The sequence below is a fragment of the Syngnathoides biaculeatus genome, chromosome 1 (genome assembly GCF_019802595.1).
Source record: "Syngnathoides biaculeatus isolate LvHL_M chromosome 1, ASM1980259v1, whole genome shotgun sequence".
Taxonomy (NCBI): Eukaryota; Metazoa; Chordata; class Actinopteri; order Syngnathiformes; family Syngnathidae; genus Syngnathoides; species Syngnathoides biaculeatus.
The window spans coordinates 16,512,940-16,533,859 of NC_084640.1; the positions used below are offsets into that span (position 1 = coordinate 16,512,940).

General features: G+C 57.9%; 3 protein-coding genes across 4 annotated transcripts; all 3 read right to left on the minus strand.

Annotated features, from left to right (window-relative positions):
* Positions 1 to 885: 885 nt before the first annotated feature.
* Positions 886 to 6,598, minus strand: tcf19l (transcription factor 19 (SC1), like). 2 transcript variants are annotated; one of them, XM_061823675.1, is made up of 6 exons: positions 6,368 to 6,598; positions 5,117 to 5,523; positions 4,603 to 4,772; positions 4,142 to 4,535; positions 3,160 to 3,574; positions 888 to 2,864 (listed from the first exon to the last, which is right to left on the minus strand). In XM_061823675.1, the coding sequence occupies exons 2-6, from the start codon at positions 5,367 to 5,369 to the stop codon at positions 2,510 to 2,512; spliced, it is 1,587 nt and encodes a 528-aa protein (XP_061679659.1). In that variant the 5' UTR covers positions 5,370 to 5,523; positions 6,368 to 6,598; the 3' UTR covers positions 888 to 2,509. The 2 variants fall into 2 exon arrangements, with proteins under 2 accessions (XP_061679665.1, XP_061679659.1); XM_061823681.1 differs by lacking the exon at positions 6,368 to 6,598 and having other exon boundaries at positions 886 to 2,864; positions 5,117 to 5,415.
* A 2,121-nt stretch (positions 6,599 to 8,719) lies between these two features.
* LOC133502717 (uncharacterized) lies at positions 8,720 to 15,341 on the minus strand. The gene is made up of 10 exons (XM_061823829.1): positions 15,207 to 15,341; positions 14,286 to 14,343; positions 14,082 to 14,102; positions 13,758 to 14,024; positions 13,601 to 13,688; positions 12,668 to 12,891; positions 12,253 to 12,540; positions 11,844 to 12,007; positions 9,718 to 9,810; positions 8,720 to 9,342 (listed from the first exon to the last, which is right to left on the minus strand). Exons 2-10 carry the CDS (start codon positions 14,329 to 14,331, stop codon positions 9,082 to 9,084), a joined length of 1,452 nt encoding a protein of 483 aa, XP_061679813.1. The 5' UTR covers positions 14,332 to 14,343; positions 15,207 to 15,341; the 3' UTR covers positions 8,720 to 9,081.
* Positions 15,342 to 16,298: 957 nt separating this feature from the next.
* Positions 16,299 to 20,841, minus strand: zbtb22b (zinc finger and BTB domain containing 22b). Its single transcript, XM_061823663.1, has 6 exons — positions 19,331 to 20,841; positions 18,985 to 19,252; positions 18,105 to 18,391; positions 17,792 to 18,007; positions 17,187 to 17,342; positions 16,299 to 16,945 (listed from the first exon to the last, which is right to left on the minus strand). Exons 1-6 carry the CDS (start codon positions 19,529 to 19,531, stop codon positions 16,445 to 16,447), a joined length of 1,629 nt encoding a protein of 542 aa, XP_061679647.1. The 5' UTR covers positions 19,532 to 20,841; the 3' UTR covers positions 16,299 to 16,444.
* Between the last annotated feature and the right edge of the window lie 79 nt (positions 20,842 to 20,920).

Here is a 20,920-nt window from a genome sequence, read left to right on the forward strand (position 1 = left end):
GGGGGGGCAACCAGAACGGCGATGGATGCCATCAACAAATGACAAGTCAATACACCCGCGCAGCCGTCGTCGGGCGAGAGGCCGAGTACGCCCATGACACCCGTGGCCGCTTGAGCTCAAACCCCCGCCCACCGGGTAGTCGCCCCCCCCCCCGACAACGAGGCGCTCTCCTCTGTTGCGACTGTCGTGAGCACCTTTTGAGCGCTGGGACGACTTCCCGAGCGTCGTACGAAGACTGCGGCTGCAATCATTTACGTCCGCCGAGTTTGAGGGCCGACGTGCACATTTTCATCGAGCTGGGCCTTTAAATGCGCATCAGTGAGAGTGTTGGAGGGGGGAGCCCCCCCCCCTTGAAAAAAAAGTCATTACACATGGAAAGAAAGGGGAAATCTTGTTTTTTTTCTGGGGGGGGGTGAGGAATAGATAAGCTTGCTGAAGTGCGAGTCCTCAGGTGGAAAAGAGCAGTTGCAAGGGAATTGAACCAGCCTCCCGGCCGACACGCAAATGACACGTCAAAGCCGGCGCGACTCGCTCGACGTTTTGCACGTCAGCCTCTCGGCATCTGCGGCCATCGTGGGGGGGGGGGGGGGGCACTTTGCCATCTTCCTGGATCAAGTCAACGTCGTCCAGAAATAGAACAACGGCGGGCATTAAAGGAGGCTCACCGGTGGCCTTTCGGAATCGAGTACTGTGCCGGCCCAAAGCTGGAAAGGAGTCCAAGTCGGGGGGCTATTTTGGGGCTCGTGTGCTGAGTGCAAGATGGGGGGGGGGGGCCGGGGGGGACGACGACAACACACGTTCGGGGCCTGAAAGGCTCGCGAGCGGGGAACCAAGGCCAAAGACTCGCTAAGGATGTTAAAGACCCGAGGCCCCGGTGAAACATTTCCAAATATCTGACGTCTAATTCAGTCAACTATCAATTCAAGTCAAATATTAGCATAATCTCTTGCACTTTTTCAAGATTTTAGCTTCTGCAGTAGCGTTGAAAGTCTCAAAGAGAAGCCAATTAGCGTGTGGCTACGTCACGCTTTTTAAATGCACTTTAGCGCATGCTAACGGGCAGGTACGCTAACATCCGCTTTCGTTCGTACCGTGGCACGCTAACGTGTATGCCCCACGTTTGTTATTACGTCACGTTGCGTCGTGTTGTCTATTAATCAGAACAATTCATTCAAGTCGAATTATGATGACATAAGGCAGTGGCTTTAATATCAGCTAACAAACGGGAAACGTGAGCAGCGTCGTTTTCTGTACGGCAAGACCAGTTCCCGGTGCACGCTGGGAAACACAACGGTCGTCTGCGTTTAGGGTTCTGATTCTGTTCTGGCTAAAGAAGGCAAATCCCAGAAACATGTTCGGGCGGGCTAAAGAAATATCATCGGATTAATAAATCTCGTCAAGCCTTGTGACGTCACCTCGCGAGGTTTCCTCAAGACCACCGGAAGTGGGAAGCACGCGGTGAAAGACATCCACGACAACCCCGCGCGCACAAAAAACCGACGCAATGAGCGCAACACTGCCCCCTGCTGCCCGACATTAACAATAAGATGGCTGGCCACAAAATTAGGGACACCTTTCTCCCTTTGCACGCAACTCAAATATGGAAGGCATTTTTTTTTTTTTTCCTCAGCTTTAGCCCATGATGACTTTTCAAAACGCTCATCCTCATCAGAAGCGGCAGGCACACCAAATGCATTTTGGACTGTCAAGGGATTTAGAAGCCCGAAATGAATAAGCCCACTTGTGCGCCATTTTGGAGGTCGCCCCCTACTGGTGACGGGTGGAATACAACAAGGAATTTGATGACTCATCAGTCCACCACGTTCAATAATTCCATCCACGATCCCCCCCCCCACTCGCTGATGGACTGTAGATTGACCTTTTTGGTTTGTTTCTTGTAGCCCCCCCCCCCCCCAAAAAAAAAGATGTCACTTTGACGTCCAAAATTTCAAAACAATCACCTGACACTTTATTACATACACCATTTAATAATTTGAAGCCGCCTCAAAATGTTTAGAGGAGCTTGGTGAGGTCCCTGAAAAATGTCATCTGGTGTCAGGGGCCAATTCTTTTTTTATTTCCCTACCTTTCAAGGTGGTGTGCCACAGGGGTCATGTTGCGGACCCCCTGAACGTCATACTCTATTTTTTTTTTTAGCATTTTGAGGCCCTGAAAAATGCAATTTGTTTAACCAGAAGCGTGAATCATTTCTAATCAATGTCAGTCATCATCTTTTTTTTTTTGTCATGGGCTCTCGATAGATGACCTCACAAATAAAAATGTCCGAGGCTGCTAGTGGCAGGATATGAGGAACAGCCCGTGTAGCGGTGGGGGGCATCGTACTATTGTCCCAAGCACGTCACCTCCGTCGTCAGGGAAAACCGTTAAGGCGTCATTCGCGCCTGAAGTCAGACGTCGATCGCAGCCGAGGTGGCACGCGGTCTCGTGTCGGCAAGTTCCACCCGGGCGGTCAAATTCCCGCAAAGTTCTGGTCTGGTCCCCGAGCGGCTCAGGAGCAGCCGCAGTGGAAATCGGCATTCGGGTCCCTCAGCAGCTTCTTGCGGTCCACGCGCAGACAGTCGATGTGGTACCAGGCGTCGCACACGTCGCACTGGATCCACTGGACCGGGTCGCGCTGGGGCAGCAGGCAGCGGGGGGCCGCGCAGGGCTCCGCCGACGCGGCCGGCCTCGCCCCCTCGGCGCCGTCCTCCTCCTCCTCCTCCGACGAGGAGGAGGACGCCGAGGACGACGACGACCCGGCGGAGGACGAGGCCGAAGAGGTGGAGGAGGAAGACGAGGAGGAAGGCGAGGGCAGGGGGGGCCGAGCGGGGAGGGGGTGCTTCCGGGGGCGGCCGCGACGCTTGCTGTGAACAAGGAGCAGATCAGAGCGGTCACCGGGGGGGGGGCAGCGTGAAAATCACCACCGTGCTCGACTTTTGGGCTCTCCCGCTTCCACTTTCGGATTGACACGAAAGCAAATTTTGGGCGGGTTCTGCAGATGCGTCAAAAAGCTTGAAAGCCGATTATTGCCATTTGGTATTTCAAAGCAAAAGACTGTAGAGTGCCCGTCCCCCGTCCCGTCCCCCCGTCCCCCAAAAAAAAAAAAAAAAAAACGCCAACAAGATGACGGCAAAGAGGGGCTTTGACCTCGAGTCTCACCTGGGCTGCTGGCGGAATCCGTTGAAGACGTCGCGGCCGCTCGGCGCCACGCAGACCCTCACCGAGGGCGACGCCGAGTTGTAGCTCTCCCCTCCCACCACCAGGGGGGAGAAAACCGGCGAGCCCTGAGCCTTCCGTCGCCCCCTCCCGCCGGACCTCCGCTGGCGGAAGGCGGCCACGTCGCAAAGGCGGCCCCGTCTCGGCGGCGGGGGGACGACGCGGCGGCGGCGGTCCAGGCGAGCGTTGGTCACGGCGCCGTGGAAGCTGCCGATGGTCCTGACGCCCACCGGGAAGGGCTTGGCTTCCCGGGGACGAGGGTCCGAAGACGACGGCGGCGAGCGGAGAGCCTCCGGGTCCGACCGGTTGAGGCGACGCTTCTTCCTGCTCGGCCACGGCTGCGCTTCCTCCTCCGCGCCTACCGGCAAAATTCAAGTTTGCGTCATGACAACTCAAATCTTCATTTGGGAATCGAAACAAAGGAAAAAAAAAAGTCAGATGACGGCAGAAAAAAAACGGAAACCCGGTCGGGTCCAAATGAATGCGGGACACTCCAAAAAGTTTCGAGACATTGAACAGCTTTGAAAGAAGTGAAAGTTGTCATCGGGCGAATTTGCAGTGGCTGCAGCTTCCCAGAGGTGCCATTTGGACCAGGTTCTCGACGGGGTTGAGGTCAGGGGATCGCGGGCCCACACACATTCTGGCGTCCACAATTCAATAGAAAGCTGCCCCCCAAAATGCAATTTTTCAAAGACCGACCCAACGACGTCCCTTTTGTGGGCGGGAGATGACACGTTAGAAAAAAGGTCGCATGACAATCTCAAAGAAAGTCAAGCCGAAAGAGTCGGCCCAAAACCGTTGTCAGAACTGCGACGGTGCTTTCGAATCCTGATCATTGTGCGCTTTGATTCCGGCTCAAATCTCGCCGACCGCGATTTGCGTCGACCGCTTCGGACGGTGAGAAAAAGCAACGCAACTGACGCACCGGCAGGGACCGCCGCCGCCGCCGCCGTCGTCCCGCTCGGAGACTCGTCCGAGCCGCCGTCCTCCAGCAGCACCGTGTGCGCGGACTTCCTGCGGCTCCTGGAGGCCGGCGCCAGAGCCTTGGGGGCGGCCAGCGACGGCAGAAGAGGAGGAGGCCGGGGGGGCGGCGAGGACGAGGACCAGGAGCCCGGGTCGGAGGCGGCGGCGGCGCCCTCGTCGCCGCGGCTCCGCCGGAAGGTCCACGCGCTGCCCTTCATCTTGCTCAGGCTGCCGATGGAGTCCAGAATGACGGTGGAGCGGTTGAGGGACAGCTTGGACAGATCCACGCCCGGCGCCGCCTCGCGCTCGGGGTTGGTCCTGATCCGGTTCTGCAGGTCCGACGAAAACGCGCCCGCCTGAAGAAAGACGAGAAATACCGCAAAGGTGACCCGTCACTGGACCCGTGTTTGTTTCTAAACTCACCTTCGGAACGGAGATGGCGTCAAAGTCCAGCGGGCGAACTTTGACCTTCTGGAAGAGGAAGTAGAACTCGGGGCTCCCGGGAGGCGAGTGAACCCCGAAGGTCAGCGCGTCGCCGTCCGCCAGCTCCCGGCGGACGCCGGCCTCCAGACGGACGTCGTTGACCCAAGTGCCTGCCGACGACACCATCGCGTCAGCCACGTTCGCACCTTTTGCGCGCTTTTCATGACGACGATTGGTTTTTTTTTTTTTTTTGGGGGGGGGGGGGGGGTGCGCACTCCCCTTTTTGTCGACAACTTTGTGGGCGTCACAATTTTGTGCGTCGTTTTTCTGTTACCGGCCTTTCGCTCTGCAGATTTTTGTGAAGGCGCGTGCGATTACGCTGATCTATTTTCTGTTTTCGTGCAGCTTTATTTGCACGTTTTGATTTTCATACACACGCGTGTGTCCAATGACCGCTTTTGATGACAAGTACGCGTTTTTTGCAGTTTTTGTGGCGTGCGGGTTTCCGTCTGACCGTGGGTGCTCCTGTCCTTGATGTGGACGCGCCACCCGTCCTCCTGCGCCGCCTGTCGTTCGGCGTGCAGCTCGGCGTGGACGCGCGACACGGCCGGCGAGTCCAGCGTGACGTCGCACAGCTGGTCCGCCCGGCCCAGCCGGAAGACCGAGTGGCCCGGCGCCGGTCGGAAGGTGTAGAGGTCCCGCGTGCGGCCCCCCGCCGAGGCCCCGATGCGGAGCAGCTGGAAGCACGGCTGCGCCCCCGACAGCATGACGGACGCCTCTGGCCCGGAGAAGTCGCCCGCCGCGCCCGCCGGGCGCTACAGCGTCCCGCGCCGCATTCGGGGACTCCTTCGGCTCGCCGTCAATTATTCCGCTGAAGGCGTGCGTGCGAGGCGGCGGCGGGAATCAGTGAGGCCGTCCGAGCTGATGCAAACGGGGGGACAAAGACAAAAATGATTAAAACGATTAAAAACAAAAAGCTGTCTGCAAGTATCACGACATTGACGCACGTTTAAATATTGTTTTGTCAACAAGGGGCTACGAATTTTCTCTTTGTGTGTCAGCATGAAGCTTGCTGTCCTTAAGGCAACGTTGCGTTATGAATACATAACATTTCCATTTTGAAGTCAACCTCCACAGAGTTGAAGAAATGTCATGACGAGAGTTGATGTCGCTCCACGTTGACCAAAACGTGCATTTCGCATTTTTGCTTGCAAGTGAGAGGAAGCGACAAATGTGAAAAATGTTTAACGCGCATCTCGTGGGCTGGTGGAAAAGCGGATGGATTGACCTTGTCATCCAAACGTTTCTTTTTTGTGGCCCAGCAAGCACAATTTTGACATAATTGATCAGAATTCCAAGGGTGGTGGCCACTTCTTTGCCTTTGTGCGAGTCCTGCGGTCTCGCTTGACATCTTTTGCAAGGTTTCCACTTTGCAAAGTGTTGTTGTGACCGGGTCCTTCGAAAGTCCACCCCCCCCTCTTCCACCCGCAGCCCGCCGGCCACGCGTTGGCCACCCGTCCCAAAACGTCACTGCGGCTTGCCTTTTTCTTCTTCTTTTCGATTGGCCGAGCATGACGTCACCAGAAGAGCCGCAATCAGGTCAAAGGTGATGACGTAACTTTCAACCACGCATCGAAGCGGCTTCGCGTTGACTTTTTGTTCATTTTTGCCCACTTTTGATGGCCGCGCACCGTCTTCGAGCTAGCTGACGTCACTTCCTCCTCCTCCTCCTCCTCGCCCAAAGCCCTTAAAAGTCGCCACTTACGACAGGCAGCCGAGGCCGGCGAGAGCTTCTCCTCTCCCGGAGCAAGCGTCCAAGTTCGAGCTTCGCGGTCGCGGTCGCGGTGGCGGTCGTCGCCGTCGGGCCCGCCGTCGGGTCCTCCCTCGCTCGGCTTTCTTCCTCCGGGGAGGAGCGCAGGAAGTGCTTTGAAATTTGGCGCGTCGGCCGGCGGCTTCCTAACGCTCTCGAGCACGTCACGTCCGGCTGCTCTTCCGATTGGGCGGCGGCCAGGGCGCTTTTGGCGGGGACCCGCCCCCTCTTAAAGGGGCCCGCTTTCTTCTTAGACGCCCGAGAAAACGTCCATTCATTTTCATTTGCCGCTTATCCTCACGAGGGCCGCGGGGAGTGCCGGAGCCTATTCCAGCCGTCAAGTGCTGAACCGGTCGCCGGACAACGGCCGCAGTCCCGATCACACTTTTCGAGGGTCCAATTAATGTTGCCCGGAAAGCGGAGGGGCCCACCCGGAGAAAAGCCACACACAAAACAGACCCCCCCCCCCCAAAAAAAAAAAGCCATCCCAACGTCCATTAGTTAGCTGAGCCGCTTATCCTCGCAAGGGTCTCGGGAGTACCGGAGGCCATCCCGACGATCATCGGGGAGGAGGCGGGGCCACGTGGAGATGGGTCGATTTCGGGTCTCCGATGCGTGCCGGCAGGCACCCTTTTGGAGAGCGCCGTGCCCACCCGGATTCAACCTCGGTCCTCAGAACTGTGAGGCAGTTCCTGGGACACACCCCGACATCCTGCTGGTCCAAAGAGTATTTTAGACCACGCCGCCATCGTACGAGGTTAAAACATCGAAGGGCGAAGGCCACTTTGCACAAGCTTAAGGTGAGGTGGGGGCAGCCTTGACGCGCTCTTAATTGGTCTAAAGGAAGACGATCTGTGAATCCTTCCCAAGACTTGAATAGAAGTGGACAACGAGCCCCCCCCCCCCCCAAAAAAAAGGATCATCAGCTTTCTCATCTGATCCACTTTTATTGGGTTTATGCAGAATACAAAACACGAACGTGCAATACGACAAGTGAACACAAAGTGGACCGAATCACGTTTTGGTCCATTCTGGTGGTGCCGTCAAATTGAGACGAACAAAGCAGGATGTAAGCGATAAATTAAATATTCTCAAAAGTGACCTTCATCAATAATCAATCAATCCGCAGCTCAGTTTAGTGCACATGTCAGAAAAATGCACGGAACGTTCCTGATTGTCTGCAGCTGGAAGGAAATGCGAATGATGGCCACGATTGCAGAAAATCCTGCTCGCTGTCCGAGCGCCGACGGAACGTTTGCTGGTTACGCCCAAAAAACAAAAAAAAAAAGGGAAAAGAAAAGAACAACAACAATCAAGCCGACTGACGAACCAACTTGGTGCACGCGTGTCAAAAAATCCTTTCAAAAGCTACAAAGTGGACCTTTCTGGAGAGAGCTCGGCCCAAAAGATCGTTTGACCCCCACGAAATCAAGATTGCCGGTGACAATATTTCATGCATTTCTTTTTTTTTAACCACTTCGACTGCCCTCACCAACATGGCGGCCAAGGCCGTTCGCCAGAAAAGAAGAAGAAAAAAAAAACACACACAACACTTTAGCAAAAACATCAAGTAGCACTTAGCTTAGCATGTGTAAACTTTGACCCTTCGGCATGCGTTGGTGTTCCGCAATTGCAAATCTGAATTTATGGACATGCACGTTTGTCAAAAGTGACACCAGGCGAGACCCAAGAAAGACAAAAAGGGTCCAAAACATGCAGTGACAAAAAAAAAAAAAAAAAGAGCAAGAAAAAATAAGAATCAGTATAAAATGATGACAAATATTGCTTAGATGCCTTTTACAGATTCGTGCAAAGTGGTTCGTTGGTCAAAACATTCATATGCATATTTCAAATAGGTGAGTGTGAATCGTTTGTTTCAAAAACATTTTAAAAAGTTGCGCTTGTTGTGCTCGACGTCGCAAATTCCGTCGACGTGCACTTGTTTAATATTCAGACGTGAAAATTGGAGCATTTTGTTCATCCGTAAACTTGTGACGTGTCGCCAATTGACTGTGTTCGGGAAAGCGCGACAATCCCAATCGGAACCGGAACCGCGACCGCGTCGCCCGCCGCCCCACGCAGAGCGACCGGCAGTAATAATAACGGGAAAGACTTTTACCAATTGTTCCGCGTCTCCCGAATTTGCGGCCGGCCGGCGGTCCCTCTTTGATGCGTCGACGCCGCCGGAGGGAGCTGCGACGAGGCTGCCATTTGGCACTCGCGCCATAACAGACGGCAAAAGCGATGTACGAGTTTGCGCGGCAACCATTGTGCGTCTTTCCCGTTATTATTGACGTACTCGGGCCCCTCGCTCACGCTCGCTTCGGTACGTCAATAATAACGGGAAAGACGCACAATGGTTGCCGCGCAAACTCGTACATGGCTTTTGCCGTCTGTTGGTGGAGTTTGAAGGTCAACATTTTTTGTGCAACCTTTTTCACAAAACGCTTTTTGCGTCTTTCCCGTCGCGAGAAGACGTTTAGTGGGCCGCCGCCGTTTGCTGTGCCTTGGCGGCCAATTCCTCAACTTTGAAATCTACGGGAGACATTTAACCCAAACGCGCTCTTTAGCGTCAGGGATGGGAAGACGATTGCAGAAAACTTTGCTGTTGTCGGCACCGACGCTTCCGCCCGAGGGCTAACCGCTAACGCTAACGGCGACGCGACCCCTCAGGCGCTCTGGGTTGCGTCCTCCTTCGGCTCGGCTTCGTCGCGGGCGGACAAACGGGAGGGCGCGTGGACGCCAGGATCCTCTTTTGCCTCCCGGCCCTCCGGGTCGGGCGACGGGGGCTCGCGGGAGGGGCGGGCCGCGGCGATGTCCGCGTCGCCGTCTGGGGGGAGGGCGCAGTCCACCCCGGAGTCGCTCATCTCCGGCAAGTCGGCGTCGGATGTTAGCATCCGGTAGCTGCCCGCTTTGGACGCCTCCGGGGCCTGGAGGAAGAAATCGAGTGAGGCGGGTGAGTGGGGGGGAACGGTTTGACTACGCGCGGCCTGACGTTGCACTCGCGCAATGTTCCGCTCCGGGCCTGCAGATGGTGCTATTGCGCATTTGAAAACGGCCGCGTTTTGCGCCTAATAAAGGCAAACGGCTGAGAACCATTTTGACATCCGCATTTTTAGAAATGGCAGAAGAAGGGGGGGGGGGGCACCAAGTGGGATCGGAGCAGGAACGGGACCCTTTGCAGAACCGCCGTCGAGCTCGGCCCAACACACGGCGTCATTCATTTATGAACACGGGACAAACGTGAATTATGGACGGAGAGGACAAAGCGGCCGTTTTGGCAGATTTCACACGCGACAATTTACCTCGATGACCACGTCGGCGTCCTCGGACGGTTTGCGGCACGCCGACCGCGTCAGCGACTCCTCGGTGAACCTGTCGTACGCCTCCTGGACCACCTGCGTCGAAGCACACATTGGGAGGGAGGGAGGGGGAGGGAGGGAGGGAGGGAGGAAGGAGGAAGGAAGGAGGAAGGGAGGGAGGGAGGAGGGAGGGAGGAAGGGAGGGAGGAAGGAGGAAGGAAGGAAGGAAGGGAGGGAGGAGGAGGGAGGGAGGAAGGAAGGGAGGGAGGGAGGAGGGAGGAAGGGAGGGAGGGAGGAAGGAAGGAGGGAGGGAGGGAAGGGAGGAAGGAAGGAGGGAGGAGGAAGGAGGAGGAAGGAGGGAGGGAGGAAGGAAGGAAGGGAGGGAGGAAGGAAGGAAGGGAGGAAGGAAGGAAGGAAGGAAGGAAGGAAGGAAGGAAGGGAGGAAGGGAGGGAGGGAGGAAGGAGGGAGGGAGGGAGGAAGGAAGGAGGAGGAAGGAAGGAAGGAAGAAGGAAGGAAGGGAGGGAGGGAGGAAGGGAGGGAGGAAGGGAGGAAGGGAGGGAGGAGGAGGGAGGGAGGAAGGGAGGGAGGGAGGGAGGAAGGAAGGGAGGGAGGGAGGGAGGAAGGAGGGAGGGAGGAAGGAAGGAAGGGAGGGAGGGAGGAGGAAGGAAGGAAGGAAGGGAGGAAGGAAGGAAGGAAGGAAGGAAGGAAGGGAGGAGGGAGGAAGGAAGGAAGGGAGGAAGGGAGGGAGGGAGGAAGGAGGGAGGAGGAAGGGAGGGAGGAGGAGGAAGGAAGGGAGGGAGGGAGGAAGGAAGGAAGGGAGGGAGGAAGGAAGGAAGGGAGGAAGGAAGGAAGGAAGGGAGGAAGGAAGGAAGGAAGGAGGAGGAAGGAAGGAAGGAGGGGGAGGGAGGGAGGAGGGAGGGAGGAAGGAAGGAGGGAGGGAGGAAGGAAGGGAGGGAGGAAGGGAGGGAGGAGGGAGGGAGGAAAGGAGGAAGGGAGGGAGGGAGGGAGGGAGAGAGGGAGGGAGGGAGGAAGGAAGGAAGGGAGGGAGGGAGAGAGGAGGGAGGGAGGAAGGAAGGAAGGGAGGGAGGAAGGAAGGAAGGAGGGAGGGAGGGAGGGAGGAGGAAGGGAGGGAGGGAGGGAGGAGGGAGGGAGGGAAGGGAGGGAGGGAGGGAGGGAGGAAGGAGGGAGGAAGGAGGGGGAGGGAGGAAGGAGGGAGGAAGGAAGGGAGGGAGGGAGGAAGGGAGGAAGGGAGGAAGGAGGGAGGAGGAAGGAAGGGAGGGAGGAGGAAGGAAGGAGGGAGGGAGGGAGGAAGGGAGGGAGGGAGAGAGGGAGGAGGGAGGGAGGAAGGAAGGAAGGAGGGAGGAAGGGAGGGAGGAAGGCAGGGAGGGAGGAGGAGGGAGGGAGGGAGGGAGGGAGGAAAGGAGGAAGGGAGGGAGGGAGGGAGGGAGGAGGGAGGGAGGAAGGGAGGAAGGAAGGAAGGGAGGGAGGGAGGGAGGAAGGGAGGGAGGGAGGAGGGAGGAAGGAAGGCAGGGAGGAGGAAGGGAGGAGGGAGGAAGGGAGGAAGGAAGGAAGGAAGGGAGGAAGGAAGGAAGAAGGAAGGAAGGGAGGGAGGAAGGGAGGGAGGAAGGGAGGGGGAGGGAGGAAGGGAGGAAGGAAGGAGGGAGGGAGGAAAGGAGGAAGGAAGGCAGGGAGGGAGGAAAGGAGGAAGGAAATGGATTTTAGGAAAGACTTCAATTGTATTCAACTCCCATACAAAGAATATATAAGAAACACGACACATATTCCCCAGTTCAAATGTAGGCAATTTTATCCATAAATGATATTTGATTCCTTTCAAGTATTGTAACCGAATATTCCGTCCGTCCGTCCGTCCGTCCTTCCTGACTCAAATCAGCAAACGTTCCGGGCCCTTTGAACCTTTCCTCAAAAATGTTTTCCCCCGTACGAATTCGAACCGTCGGGCAAGGCGCCCTCAACTTGCAAGCCCAAAACCGACGGACGGCGCAGGAATACGTCGATGTCGCCGACGCTTTGTTGAGTTTCCAGAGAACAAAGGCGCTCGCCTTCGTATCTAAAGGGAAGATTCGATCCGACGATTGCGGACCCGTCCGTCCGTCCGTCCGCTTACCTGGCGGAAGGCTTCGCCCTCGCCCTGGCCCGCCGGGGGCTTCTCGTTCTTGCGGTTCCTCCGGCGCTCCTCCCGCAGGCAGGACAGGAGGCACACCAGCAACATGGCCGCCAGCAGGCTCAGCAGCGACAGCACGGCCACCGTCAGCGGCGCCGGATCCGAGGCTGGCGCCGACAAAACAAATGAGGACGGCAAAAGCTGGGCGGCGACGCGGCGTTTTGCTTTTGGCAGCAGGGCTCCGTCCCCGTCCCCCGTAAATTGCAAAAAGTTCCCCTTGACTAACAAGTACAATTCTGGTTTCTCAGATCAGTTTTTCCTCTTGTAATGAATTCAAACGACATGAATCCATTCCAGCAAAAAAAAAAAAAAAAGGCATCAAGTCGGGTACCGGGTTTTCGATCGTTCTTACCGACCACGTCCACGTAGACGTGAGCCACGGGGAACCCCGCCAGGTCGGTGACTTTGAAGACGCCCCCGTCGGACTCGCGGACCTGCCTGACCAGCAGCTCGGATCCCTCGGCGCTGACGCGGCCCGCCAGCTGGGCGTCCGGCGGCGTCGCCGGGACGCCTCGCTCCAGGACCGGCCCGTCCCGGTGGCTGGATTTGGGTCTGTAGACCACGTTGACTTCGGCGTGGTGCAGGTAGAGTTTCACCGTCATGTCGGCGCCTTTGTAAGGGTGCAGGAAGTCCTGGTGCGCTGCAAAAAACAAAAAGGTTCAATGGTTTTTCTCCCCTCATTGGTTCGCAACTGCTGACCGATCACAGACCCCCCTGTCGCCGTCCCCAGAAGGAAAAACCCGGCGACCGGTCCCTGCGCCTCTCACCTCGCACGTGAAGGCAGTTCCTCCTCCGGATTTTGCCCTCCCGGTCGCGCACGGTGAAGCTGCCCTCGTCGGCCATCTTGACGGAGCGCAGCGCCACGCTCCGCTCGCTCACGCTCAGCCGCCCGGCGTAGGCGTCGGCCACCACCAGCGAGCGGCGGAGGAGCAGCGCGGCCGGCGGCTCGGTGGCGAGCTCGAGGTCCGACCGGACGGGCCCGGGCCCGGGCCTGTCGGGGCGCCGGGGAGAGAGCGGATCAGTGGCGCGACGTCGCGGACCTGCTTGCCAGGTGCTAAGGTGGCTTTTCTTGTAGTACCGCTTTGCGCCACAACATGCCGAGCAGCGCTGAGCTCTACTAGCCAGAGAGGCGGCGCAAATAAGAGTGCGGGGAAGACGCAGCAGCGCTTGCGCTTCCGATCCAGGCCCGGGCCCGTGACGACGGCCGGATGGCCTGCTGCGAGATTCCCGTTTACCTGAGGGAGTTGCTCATAGCCCGTCTATGGAGTTTCTCTCGAAGATATTTAGTCCTCAACCGAAATGAAAAAGAAACGGGCTTCTACTGTTGAAATAATACGCTTAATTCTCTCGTTTTCTTTGAACGCAAAACACGTCTAAAAATCCTCCTTCCTGTTGAAATGAATTTGATATTCCATTAAGCCTTTCCAGCATCCCCCCCCCCCCCCCCCCCCATTTTGTACTTGATCAGAACATACTTCATCGTACGGATATACGCTGACTGTCCTTTTACATTCCTGTCACTTTTGTTGGGTTGTGTGTGTGTCTCCATGTGCTGCCGCTCTTTTTGTGTTTCTCTATCGGTTTCTCCGAGACGCTCCTCGTGCGCCAGTCCGTCTACGGCGTTTGGCTTTCGTTAGCAGGGAGCTACGCTACGAGGCTCCTTTTCGGCGGCGCTCGCTTCAACGTGGACGGCGGCGTACCTGAACTCCAGGCTGATGGGTCCTTGCACCTCCTTCAGGTGGATGTAGTAAGTGTCGCCGTACTTGACCACCTCCTCAACGGCGCAGTCTAAAGACAGAAAAAGTTGCGGAGGAGCGACGCAAACGCCCCGATTTGGGGGGGGGGGGGGTCGTTTACCTCGGACGTCGAGGGCGAGGCGGGCGAGCACGTCGCCGTCGGCGGTGACCACGTAGACGCCCTCGTCCTCCTCCCGCACGTCGGCCAGAACCAGGTGGCCGAAGGCATTGAGACGAGCCCGCGGGCTCAGCGCCTCGCCCGCCTGAAGGAGAGGGACGGGGTCGCTCCGGTTGCCCTTGGCCCAGAAGACCACCCCGCCCGCCCGGCCCGCCGGGACCTCCACGTGCACGTCTTCGCCGAAGAAGGCCGTCCTGCGTTCTTCCTTGACTAGAGCGAGCGGCGCCGTCATTTTCCGAAGTTCTCCCCAGCGGGGCCCCGACTTACCTTTAAAGGACCCCCACGCGGCTGAAAACAAACAAACGGAAAAATTCAACACAAGAAATGTTTGCGTGTTGCGCTTGGCCCGGAAAGAACGTCGGCCAACGTTAGCGTGCGCGGGCGTCTATCACGAGAGGAAGTAGTTCAGCTAAATCGGGCGAATCGGCGCCAGGGGCCGGACTGGGGGGGGGGGGGGTTGGGGGCGCTTACCCGCGCAGAGCAGGTTGCCAAGCAACACGCACGCCAGCCCTCTCATCTTCAACGCAAGCTGCAAAAAAGAAAGGGGGTGGGGGGGGGGCGATTATTGGGTACGGAATAAACAATATCGTGAAAAAGCCCCCCCGCAGACCATGCTCATTGCCGTACCGGGGCCCTTGGAGGGGGGGGGGGGGGTTGCAATTTCAGCAAATCATGTAACATATTACAAAATGGACGTAACTGCAGTGGATTCAATTGTTTTATTGGAAGAAGATGCCCTTTTTTGTATCATTTGATAAATTGGGACATTTTCCAAACACTCGCTCGTATCTCAGAGAAAAACAACGAGTTGGGACACTCGGAAGTCAAGGTGCCGGGACGGGACGGGGGCGGGGGCCTCGCGCTCCCTCGGGAGAAGGCGATTCCACCTCGCTACCCCCCCGCAAGGTGCGTCCGTGTCCACTCTTGCCCCCCCCCCATCCCCGTTCTGCTCGAACGCCATTTTAGCAGCACGCGACAGTCCAAACAAGACAAAACGACAAGAAAAGACGAAGCTCGCCCGCCCCAGTGCAGTTCGTGATGCAGGCAAGGGTGTGTCCGCCCCCCCCCCCCGACTCGGTGGTCCCAGATGGAAAAATGCTGACTCCATCATGATTGCGGAGTGAGGGTGCAGGCAGCATTTGGAATCGCTTGATGAAGTCCGAATGTTACTTTTGCGCACGGAGGTCGAGACTTTGGACTCGGACTCGGACTCCTCCCCGTGGCGCATTTGCACGCAAACAGACCCCGTCGCCGATAAACGGGCCGACAGACGGCGGTAGTGCCGAGACGACGGCCCCGATCCGCACCAGAGCCCGAAACCACAAACGCGAGTACAGCCGCGCGCGCGCCCAGCACCGGAGGCGGTGGCGCAGTGCACGACACGACGCTCACCTGACGACGTCGCGGTCGCGTCTCCACCTCGGGGAAACGACGACTCGGGCAAGCCTTCCCTTTGCCGAGCGCCACGCAACCCGCTCTGTCGGGCTTCAACACGGGACGGGGGCCATCTGGACACAAAAGGGAACGCGCGCCTTCGGGGACTCGGGAGTCGCTCGGAAATCCTCGGCCGCCTCCGGAAAACGGCGCCGACGGCCGCCGCCAGGCGGCGCCGCGAGCCCGGGCGACGGCGGCCGGGAGGCGCCGAAGGTCCGGGAGAGGCCTTCTTTGCCGGAACCGTCGGGACCGGGTTGTTGGGGGGGCTCACGTCGTACGTGACAGCTGCCCGAACCGAGTCCAGTTCACCGGCCGCGCAACGACATCCGTTCCGTGGACGAGATCTGCCTGCGTTCGACGTCTTTCGGTCCAACGCGCCGACGAGAAAAACGGAGCAGCTGTGAACGGGCCCGCGTACCCAGGACCCCTCGGACCGGGGGCCGGGCAAATGGTCCCAGATCAAGTCTGCCAGTCGTATTCTACGACATGAGGTGTCGTTATCCCCCCCGGCCGGGCACTTCCGGGCAAGTTCGTGTCCCTGTTTCGGGGATGGCGGGCACGGGGCCGGCTTTGAACCCGCAACCTCACAAATGACAAACTCTGAAGCGAAATACAAGTTGCAAAGTCATTGATTGATTGGCGCTCGTCGCAGCGGACACGAGAGGACGTCGGGGTTCCTTTATTTGGATTTCTTTTGGGCACAAACAAGCAAAAACGGACTCATGCACAAAAAGTCGTCAACATGGTTGAAATCTCGCGAGATGAACGCCACCGTCACGGCGTGTTCATTGTACATATCAGCAATCCAAATTCTTGCTTTGATCGGGAAGAGCCGCTGTCAGGTTCTCGCCGGCGGACGGCGTTTGCCAAACTTTTAGCCGCTTTCATTGCGTACGCGGCATTTCCGTCCGTTTCGGTCACGCAGATGATGCGTTGAGTTAGGCGGCGGCGGCGGCGCTACGTGCAGCCGGGAGGAACCGTGACCGTGCCGTGTGACTAGTCACCAGAGAATCATCAGCTCACGCCGCGCAGCAACTTTTTTTTTGGGGGGGGGGGGACGCACGTAGGTCACGTGATGTAACGCGGGCCTCGGCGACGAGAAAGAGGTCTCGGCCGTCGTCGCACCGGTGGCCATCGCGCGTCGTTAGCAGGGTTAGACGCTCGCGCCGACGGTCGTCTGCCGTCGCTAACCGCCGTTAGTCAGACGGAAGCGGGCGGCGCGTCCCGACGGCAGGCCGCCGAGCGCGAGGGGGCCCCGGAGGCTCCGCCTCCGCGCCCGGCGGGAGGAGGAAGCGAGGGCCGCCCCCTCCCCGCCGTTCGCAGTGGGACCGGTGCCTCACAAAACTGTCTCGCCACATGAACTTGCGGCCGCAGCCGGAGCAGCGGTACGGCTTGAGGCCCGTGTGCGTCTTGGTGTGCTCCGTCAGGTGATGCTTCATCTTGAACTTTTTGCCGCACACGGGGCAGTGGAAGGGTCGCAGGTCCAAGTGCATGTTGACGTGGCGCTCCCTCATGCTCTTGTGGGTGAACGTCTTGCCGCAGTGGCACATGAAGACTTTGCCGGAAGCGCCGCCGCCGCCTCCCGGCAACGCGGGGCCGTGCTCGCCGCCGATTATTCCGCTCAGAGGCGGCGGCGCCGTCGGCAGGGCGTCCGCCGAGAACGCTGACGTTTGTCCGTAGACCAGGATCTGGTTGCCCTGTTGGGGGGGGGGGGACATTTGATATCTGTTAACAGTCGTGAAAACCAGACTCGCGCTTAAATTGTAAACCCGCCAATCATCGTCAAGCCCAAACATTGTGCATGAATCATGCGGGGAAAATTTTCTCCCTCAATCTGCCAAACGGCTTGATGTGAAGCGAACCAAAAGGGAGCAAAAATGACGGCTGGCTCGCAAGTCGCCTCGTTCCTTTCCTAAAAGGTCCCCCCCCCCACAACACCTGCATGTCCAGAGGGAAGAAGTCGCCCCGGCTCGGGACCGGACCCGGCGGAGCCGCGCCCCGGCTCGGGATCGGACCCGCCGCCGCGTCCTGGTCTCGCTGAGCGTAGGCCGCGTCCCACTTGAGGAAGTCCTGGGAAGACTGGCAGAAGTCCATCTGGACGCACGGACATGTCGGGTTTCAGGTTTTGGGGAAAGATTTCAGACTCTCTCTCGTGCCAGCAAAACATTCCAAACAGCTCCGTCCGTCGCGCCGAAATTGTTGCAACTTTTGCCACGGAGCGTTCGTTCCCTTATTTTTTTTTTTGGCGCGTTTTTGGTTTGCAGGCGCAGGTGAGCGAGCGGCAAAAGGCCAAAGACGACGAACGGGACGGTCCCGTGACCCGAAAGGTCTGCCGTGTTTTCTCTCTCATCACTTCAGCGCCGTACAATACTGTCATTTTTTTTTTTTTTTTTTTAAAGAAATTGAAAGAATTTGGCCCCAATTCAATGGACACCGCGCCGCTCCCCTCGCCTCGGCCACCGGGGGCAGTCTAAACCGACCCGGGGGCCTCCGAGTCGCATCCCCGCTAAAACCCGACTAAAATGGACTTGAACGCGGCCGACCTGCGCGTCGGCGACCTCCGCCGACAACGTCCGCACGTGCGAGATGGTGAATTCGCCGCCGTCCGGCTCGTCGCGGTCCTCCTCCTGCGCCTCTCCCTCTCCTTCCTTCGCCTCGCCCGACACCGCGACGGGGGGACGGGCCTCGGCCCGCTCGGCCTCGACCGCCGCTCCCCGCCGCTCGCCGGGGCGCCCGCGGTGGGACGCGCCCTCGCCGTCCTTTGCGGGGGCAGATGGACGTTCGGGTGACATTTGTGCCGCTTTTGCTTTTCTACGGATAAACGCGGACCACGCAAAGACGTTTGCTGGGGGTCACCTGGTAGGAGGAAACGCCAAAGCCGTCGCCGACGCCGACGTCCTCCTCTGACGCCGAGCTGCCGCTTTTCTTCCTCCTTCCTCTCGCCTTCTTTCGCTGGCGCGCCTGCCCCTGCTCCTGCTCCCGGTCCCGATCGTCGTCGTCGTCGTCCTCCTCCTCCCGGGCCCCCGCTTCTATGGCGAAGCCCTCCCCCCCGGCGGGGGCGGCCCCTCCGGGGCAGAAGTAGTCGGTGCTGCTGGGAGACTGGCTCTCGGCGGCCGGGGCTCGGCTCGCCCCCTGCGGGGCTCCTGCGCGCACGTGCGACGCCACAACAATTCCAGACTTTAAACTCGCCATCCGACTTTCATCACGAGTTACATTTTTCGACACAAACGAGGCCGATGCAGAGAATTAGCTTGCGTACTTTGCAGAATAACGCAGACGGTGAGACCGTTTGTCTTTGGGTCGCCCGGGCGGGCCCAAAACCAACACCGAACAAAACGAGTCCGTGGCGGACGACGCGAATTTGGAACGTTGGCACTTCACTGGTGGCTTGTTCTCCAGAGAAACGGTCGCGATGACTTGATTTCAAAAGTAACTCGGCGAGATGACAAAGTACTTGAAACAAACTTATTACTTGGTAATAAACCAATAACTTCTTGACATTTTTGAAGCGTCGCTGCGGATCGTGTGATCGACGACGAAGTACCGTATTTCAGAAAAGAAGCGCTCTACGCATTCCGGACCCGAACGGGCCACGTCTTCTTCAAGTCACGAGCCACAACTCGTTGCTCGTCCCATTGGTGACAAAGTAACTGTAATCTAATTACTTTTGCGGTAGCACGTTACAGCGCCGGACGCTCACAACGAGGCCTTTTTGAAAGAGTTTCAAGTTGCATACTTGCATCGGAACTTTGCTCCCGGGACCCCGCCGGCCGAGCCTGATCCCGAGCGAGGCCGCCGCCGCCGCCGCCGCCCTCCTTGAGCAGCTCGGTGCACTTGTCCACGATGTGCCACATCTGCAGGACGCTGCCCACCGTCAGGTAGTTGACGACGTCCTGGCGCGGCATCCTCAGCTGGCCCGTGTAGGCGCAGCGCAGCACGCCCTCGAACGCCAGCGGGTCCATCACGGCCGGGATGGACACGCGGGACATGTTCTTCAGCAGGACCTTCAGACCACATCCCGCTCAACGCCTCGAAATCGCCGGCGAGACGGACCGCGGGCGAGAAAACGGGACCGGTCTCACCTGGTCGTGGAAGTACGGCGAGGAGGCGGCCAGGACGCAGCGGTGGGCCTTGAACACGCGACCCTGCACGTGGATGGCCAGGTCGCAAAGGCGACCGTCCTCCCTCTGCCGGTTCAGGCCGTCCAGCACCGAGGCCTGGGCGCTCGGGAAGCGCAACTGCACCACCGAGTCGCCGCCCGCCTGCGGCCAAGACGACTGCATGTCCGGCGATCGGCGCCGCGTTCCTATGCGGCGGCCGGCATCTGGGCGCGATGGGCCCAAAAACACGCAAGCCTCGAAGGCAACAACTTCACATTCGACGTACGCGTCGCCGTCGGGTCTCGGCGCTGAAGAGGGAGGCCCAAAACTGGCTCTGCCGAGATCGGGGTCCTTTCTTTCTCGGGCCAGCCTCAAAGGATCGTTGACGTCAGCCAATGGGCGTCTTTCTTTCCCGACGGGTTTCTCGTCTTCCCGAGGGAGCGGGGAGTCAACTCGAACCACAGCAGAAGGGCGTTGTTTTCATCCCAGGCAAGACCGCGACATCATGGAGGCATTTTGAAGGCGACGCTATCGGGAATATTGTTCAATCCATTTCCAGGGCACGTGACAAACCCCCCTTGGGATTTGGGCCCCTACCATACTTTCAAGTCAAACTTGTCACTCAATCGGAGAACGGAGTGGGTTAGCCAAGCATAATTTAACGAACTGGCGTCCTTCCCCGAGTAGGCCACGAAAGGTTGAGAAGGAATCAAGCTCGACGATTTTGGGTTTTCCTCCACCGACAAAGAGACGAGCTTTTCCCACACTACTTCAGAAGCCACTTTTTCAATTTTGGTCTAGCTGCTGTGGCCATTCCGAGCCGACTTTGCATCTCGACTGGCTGAGAAAAAAAAAAAAAAAAACGAAACGAAACGAAAAAAAAAGGAAAATTCCGTCTTTGGTCACATCAATTTACACCTGGCGGAACTGTTCTATGCTCCTCTTCTGGGGAAAAACAAAAAAAAAAAACAAAAACATATATGACTTTGTATTTACCTCAGTAGCACGTGACTGAAATGTGTTTCACATATACATAATTTCATTATCTTCTCGGGTAAAAAAAAAAAAAGGGCGATTGGGTTCTTTTTCCAGTGTAGAAGGACCGTTAAAATGTGTCGTGTGCATCCGACCGTTCGGATTCAAACAACATAATAGCCGCTTTGCGTTCTAATCCACACTTCCATTGGGACGCGATCCTTTCTATGTGTCATTTTTACCGATGTTTCTGACTGTCATCTCGGGCACATGAAGGCGATGAGCGTTTGAAACCTTTGCAGATGTATCCTTAGCATGCTAGCACATTAGCTCCCGTAGCTGCCGGCTCGCTCACTCCCGCACACAAAAGTCGGCGGTCGGTCCGACCGCCATCACCGACCTCCTCCCGAAAAGGGCACCGCGCGCCGGTTCTTGGTCGGGAAGCATTTATGGGGGACTTTCGTCGTCTCCTTTTCTTCTTGCCTTTAACAGGACACAGACGTGCTGTACCTAGAAAGGAAGGGGGAAAAAAAAAAGAAAAAAAAAAAAAAACTCCACCTAGCATAAGCGCGTAAGGCAGCGAAGCCGCCATGTTGG